General features: G+C 43.1%; 1 protein-coding gene across 2 annotated transcripts; it reads right to left on the bottom strand.

Annotated features, from left to right (window-relative positions):
* Positions 1-1,032: 1,032 nt before the first annotated feature.
* foxj1a (forkhead box J1a) lies at positions 1,033-6,178 on the bottom strand. 2 transcript variants are annotated; one of them, XM_035401902.1, is made up of 3 exons: positions 5,909-6,178; positions 4,508-5,143; positions 1,033-3,296 (listed from the first exon to the last, which is right to left on the bottom strand). In XM_035401902.1, exons 2-3 carry the CDS (start codon positions 5,090-5,092, stop codon positions 2,412-2,414), a joined length of 1,470 nt encoding a protein of 489 aa, XP_035257793.1. In that variant the 5' UTR covers positions 5,093-5,143; positions 5,909-6,178; the 3' UTR covers positions 1,033-2,411. The 2 variants fall into 2 exon arrangements, with proteins under 2 accessions (XP_035257793.1, XP_035257803.1); XM_035401912.1 differs by having other exon boundaries at positions 4,508-5,176.
* Positions 6,179-6,559: the final 381 nt, after the last annotated feature.

Raw genomic sequence — 6,559 nt, forward strand, 5'->3', positions numbered from 1 at the left:
TAAGCTGCACTAGGATGACAAAGTGGCCCCCTCTGCGCTTACTTCCTATCAGGGTGAGCTGACAGGGAGAGCATATGGGAATCTGTGTTTTTCCATTTTCTTGAAAAGCACTGCAGCCACTAAAATTCCCCTGGACCTATCGAAGAACAGATTGGGTATGTTTTCATGCTACAAATCTTTAGCCAATAAGAGCCATCCTACACCAGACCAACTGTAGAGTTATTGTTCTCACAGAAAAGTGGGGCTTGATATTTTTAGTCAATTATTTCATAATTATATCAAGAAGAAAAAAAAATTTCAGAAGCAGTTTACCTAAATAGGTAATACACACACACCTCATATTCTATACTGCACAAAACACTAGATACGACAGCACTCATTTCTCACAGAGATAGATGTTACCAAACACAATATTTTAGTATTCATACTATGACTGCATTGTTATATTCCAATGACCATTCAGTTTTAATTCTGTAGTTGAGTCAAAATTTTCCACAAAAAGCAAAGCAAATGTCCCTCCCATAAGTCCTAGTTGTGGTCCAGTCACCACAAAGCTGAAGTCTGCATATTTTCAAGCCAAGTTTGAAGACACAAATTTGAGTATTCAGTAGATATATGGGACATCTTATGTAAAAAGACATACCCCAAGCCAGATCAGAGCACATTTGGTGATCCCTAAACTCCATATTAAGACATAGTAAGATTGTGAGCTTACAATGCTTAGTCAGTAAGTGCGCTAGACAATACAGTCACTACAAGCCCTGCCAGTCATACTTTGTACCCTTTTCGACATGGCACATGGTATACGCTTATGATGTGTATTCTGTGTATTCCTCGGTAATGGAGGTGCTTCTGAGGATAATTCCTTGGCTTTAGCTATCCAAATGCAGAAAAGCTATCATTTCAGTTAAATGAAAGTTGCATAAGCTCAGTCTGCTGTTTGGTATTCAATGTACTAAGATATATTTCCATATATATATATATATATATATATATATATATATATATATTTCCATATATATATATATATATACATATATATACTCCACAACTGTAGTATCATTCTGGAATTACTATTTTTGATCCTTGATTAATTTTTCAGCCAAAAGAATCCAGTGATATTAATGGTCATTAATTTACTGAATGCTCATGTCCTGTCAAAAAGAACACACTTGCTGACTGCCTGAGATACGTCATATTATGCCATATAACTGCCTTTCCATATGTGTAGGTTTGGGGGGGAGACAGGGAGACATGTCATATTTCCATATGAATTAACTGTCCCAGACAACTAATTTATATGAAAATATTGGGGGTGATATATTTCCCAGTCTCCCGTCTCCCCCAAAGTTGAAATGAAACCTACCCCTACTGTATGTGCTTTACACTCGTTTGTGTGAAAACATAGTATGTCTCGTGTTTTTTTTCCCCTCTTTTTTCTGCATAGTGAAGGGCCATTTATCATTTGCTGATATACATTCTGAAAGCAGGCAGACCTATATAACAAAACAAAGATGCAGCCACTTTCAAACTGTAATGATTTGGCACATTTTCTTTTTTTGTTGTCATTATTACTATAATAGCCTACTACTGATACAAGTAATTATAATTCACCATGGATATCATTTGCCCAACTTGCCCCTCTGGGTCCATACAGGAGATACCCATCATCAGGTCACTCCTGACAATAAATCAGTCAGTCCCCTCTGACTTCCAGGGAATTTCCAGAAATAGAGCATGGCTTTTCAGCCTTACCAAAGGCAGACTGGTGTGTGACAACCAACATCTGGAAAGCACTACGAGTACTTTCTCTTTTTCAGTGTCCATGACAAAGAAGGTTTAACCTTTGTAAACTCTAATATTGCATTCTGTCATTGCTGTAATTGAGACTTGATGATTACATGTACACGAATATGAACAATCATGATACTCACAAATGGTTATAGCTGCAATAACTTTGGAACCCTTAGACACAGCAAGTAAACAAAGACAAAGCCCTGTGCACTTTTTCATATAGAGCACCAGGCAACCTCATTATCCTGATTCGGAGGCAGGACTAGCCCTGTGCATTTCCTGAAATGCCTTATCCAAGTATTCACTAACTTTCATTCAGTATTAGAATGGATTTCTTGAAAATACATTAGTAAGACTCCAGGTCTACATGCAGTTTGCATTCAATGTTTGTACAACCTTTTTTGGGATATTTTGAACTGCGCTCAATCTCAAGAGAACCAGCACTTGACAGTTCGCTGAAAATGACAACTTGAACAGTCACCATCTCAAATATCTGGATGGCAGGCTGATGCCTGGAATGAATGAGAATGTGCATAGAGAGGTGTAACAGTCTAGACCTCTCTGTTTTCTTACAAGTCAGTTTTCCCTGGAAGGGAGTGGGAAGGGACGCCTTTTTCTCAAAGAAAGGACTCAATCTTACTGCTGAGGTCCCCACTGAATGAGTCTCCGAGGTCAAGCAGCTGGTCGAAGTTTACTCCGGAGTTGCAGAGAAAGTCGGTACGTTTATCCAGGCCTCCCTCGTCTTCTTCAGGCCAGGGGCTCTGCAAGAATGCGGTGGCCAGGAACGTCTCCTCATCGAAGTCCAAGCTGCTCTGCTGGGTCTCAGAGAGGATGTGGCTGCCACTGCTGTCAGCGGAGGCCTCCAGGGGGCTCCACTGCTGCGGGCGCCCAATGTGCCTGCCCCGCACCGTCAGGTCCTCGTCCCGCTCCATGGGGCTGAGCTGGCAGGTGCTGTCCAGGCTCAGCTCACCACACAGCTCTGAGTCCAGCAGGGCGTCCCAGTCGAAATCGCCCTTCAGGGACCCCAGCTCCTTCTGTTCATCGACACACAGCAAAGGGGAGCTGGAGCGCCGAGGGGCTTTCACCACTGATGTCCTGCGCAGCATTGGCTGCTTCCTCTTGTAGCCACACCCCTTCCCTGACAACCAGGCCCCAGACATGCTGCCCTCCGCACTGCACGGGTCCCAGTTCTGGTCTACCCCTGTGGCCTCTTCGAATTCTTGCAGGAGCTGCTGGGACTCTGGGCTGATGGACAGCTCTCCTGGTCCACTGACTGCTGGCAGGGAACCCACAGGGCGAGCCTGGAGCCCTGGCCTGACCCTAGCCTGCAGGGCAGGATTGATCTGCACCGGGGGCAGACGGCGCTTTTTGTAAGCGCCACTCAGCAGCCGGTCGGCGTACTGCGGGTCAATCTTCCAGAAGCCTCCTTTACCTGGCTCATCCTTCTGCCGTGGGACCTTGATGAAACACTTGTTCAAGGAGAGGTTGTGTCGGATGGAATTCTGCAAAAAGTCAACATTAAGAGGAACAAATTGCGATTAAGAATAAAGAAGATGATTCATTTGGATTGCAAAATAAAATGTATTTCAATAATTGCCATTGATAATCCCGGTCATAAGAGAATGCTGTAAATATTGTGGTTAAGACCATAACAAAATGAAAATTCTGCACAAAAGAACCTTGAGGTCTTCAAATGACATATTTTACTGGTAAGACCTGTATTCTAGTTTTCAGAATTTATCAAAAGAGACGTACTAATGTGCAATAATGTCTTTTTTTCTTTGCTCTTTAGAAACTGAAGAGAATATTAGCATCATAAGACTGGTTAAATATTATTAAAATCATGCTTTCATAACAAAATTTCCAGGGAATGTACCTAATAAGAACTGATGAACCTGGGAGTGTGTGGCTAAATGGGGTAAGTAATGATTTATCAGAAAAATGAATAACAGTTCTGGAGTGTTTTCAGTGCACTTCCCTTTAAATGATAAACCTACTTGCTGTAGGTACTTGTAGCTAAAACCTGAATTTGTACTTTCATCTCCACAATGAGAAAATCCCACCCCACAGCCGATTTTCTCCTCGCTGAAGCAGAAAATCTGAGAGCATTGGATTAAAAATAAAAAAAGTGAAAATACAAGGCCAGTCAGGATGATGTCTTCAGTAGGAGGATATTGGCCGGTGGGGATCAGCATGGCTGTTAGCCTACAGCTTCCCAAGCATGGCAGCCAGCCCAGAACTCTTAAAAATATCAAGCCTCACAAAAAAGTCCTACTGCTTCCCGTAAAATAGCATTGTGCCCAGCTGCAACTTGGCCCCTCTCCAAAGCACACAGACCCCCCCGTGGGCTGCAGCAGATGCTGAAAGAGTGCCCTACTCTGTTTGGCGAGAGTAAAAACGGAGCAGACAGAAAGAGCTTTGCTAGAACAGGGCTGAGGCACCTGTCTTCTGCTTTGAATTGAGGTGTATTTTCATTTTATCATGCTAGCCACAGTAATGCTCAAGGGCCATTAGAAAAAGAAATCTTACAAATACTCTTTTTCTCAAGGTGTGCTTATTTTTGCTTTTACCTGTAGTCTTTGTTCCTGTAGTCGTATGTGTATAGTGAAGTATTATTACAGAACAGTCTGGAAAACAGCTCCAATGCAATTACAAACACCCTTGGAAATGGAAACATACCCCAAGTTTCTATGTGCTCCCTTTAGCCACTCACCTGCCAAGTGGGATCTGCATGGCGGAAGTAGCAGAAATTGTCAGTGATCCACTTGTAGATGCAGGACAGGGTGATCTTGGACTTCTTGCTGGCTTGCATAGCCATGCATATGAGGGTGGCGTAGGAGTAAGGTGGCTTAACATGGGGGTTGGTCTTGTAGTCCACCTCTTCTGGGCAGTGGCCATAAGTGACCAAGCCTAGGAGGGCAGATGAGGAGGGGCCCCTACAAAAGGCAGCAGACGTGGGCTTTCCTGGGGTATGGGGCATCCCCATTGACGCTGGGTCAGCTGCCATGGGGGAGGCCGGAGCCTCAGAGCCCACCAGGCGCTGATGCCCACAGAGGGGATGCTGGTTCTGGCCGGAGAAAGGCACCTGTTGGTTTCCACTGGCATTTATGATGGAGAACTCTTGAAGCCACTGGAGGCTGGTCAGGCTGTCGTCCAGGCTGACTGAGCTGCTGCAGCCATTGCTGCTCGAGGTGATGCTCCCATCCAGCTCCTCAGCCTGCGCAGCTGCAGTCACCACCTCCTCCTCCAGCGCCACAGAGCCCTCAGGCCAGGTGTCTGCACAGCTCAGGGTCAACATGGCCCACAAGTGTCCCAGGCTCTCTCTTTCACCAGCTCCCCAGTCACCAATCTGCCAATTGGACAAAGCTTCTGTAAACAAGGCCTGACAATTCATACATAAATCAATACCATTAAAACCTATTGGAATTTTGCAAATGTTCAGGTACTCATTCCAAGTTAGACTGAATGTTGGGGTATTGCTTAGATCAGGTAAAGACCTGCATTACAAATGTACTTCAACATGTGCCACAACAAACACCGCTCACAAAAAAGACTGTCTTGGAATGCTACAGCCTCTTGTTCAATTGTCCGCATTGTGGAAGTTCATGGAACTTTCCTGAAAGTCTCGAGGTTGCCCCCCTCAGGCCTGATGCGTTACTCACAGACATCGACGTACTGCGCCAATTAAACTTAACCAGAAATTGAATTACCCTCCGCAAGTATTGTATTTAATATTCATGTATATGTATTTAGGAAGGTAAATGTATATTTTTAAAAGAAATATTGTTCATTAAAATGATTCCATCAGCAATCAATGAAGGTAGTGCACCTGCGCAACTAGAAAAAGGATAACAAAAAACAATGATGATAATAATGGCCAAAGATAATTAATCTCTGGATTAATTAATTCTTTTAAACGTCGTAGCTAAATAATTTATTAGTCTCTTGATTCATGATTCGTTTAACAGTTAAATGGCTTACCAGTTATCAGTGTCGGCTATTCTGCTGACAGGTAATTCAATTTCTGTAATCTAGCCAATGAGCCGATGTAATAGCAACAACAGCAGGTATTTCATTATTTAGCTAGCAATAAAATAGATACGTCGTCACTCACCTTCTGTAAAGCGTAGGCTATTAGAAATAAAAAATAAGGTATAGCCTACTGGCTCCTGGTAAAATTGTTGATGTGGTGTTTTTTAGTAAAGAAAGAAAAAAGAAAAAGTTGCACCTGTTGCCAGTTGTCTGCTTTTGTGAAAATCCAAGCACTTGGTTGTATCGACCACTTTGTAATTGCGGGTCGCAAAAAATGGTATCTTTTCAACGATTGCAGCAGCAGGAAAGCTCTCGGGGAGCAGTTTAATACCTGCAACAAGAGGTTTGGCCGAACACCATAGAAACGGCACACCCCCTTGTAAACAGCTTCCCGTTCTTCCATTGGTTTGAGCGTTGCTATAGCATTTCTTTTTAATCACTTTCTCACTTTTGGTTTGTCCTACACCAAGTGAATTCAGTCGGATGGTGGAGGGGGATTTGTTGAACTTTAACTTTTTTCATGCAAATCGGTAGGATATGGAGCCAGACAGTCAGACAGGATAGAGGAGAAAGCGTAAAATTAGGGGAAAGAATCGGTATGGTTTATTGCCACATTAGTGGAGGCACGACCGGGCTTTTCAGTGACACCAGATTATGACGTGTAAATCCTAGAGTGTAGTGGGACAGTGACATTTCAAGAAAAATAATTTTTTTTTTGTTTTTTTTTTTGTTT

This window comes from Anguilla anguilla, chromosome 2 (assembly GCF_013347855.1).
Source record: "Anguilla anguilla isolate fAngAng1 chromosome 2, fAngAng1.pri, whole genome shotgun sequence".
Classification (NCBI taxonomy): Eukaryota; Metazoa; Chordata; class Actinopteri; order Anguilliformes; family Anguillidae; genus Anguilla; species Anguilla anguilla.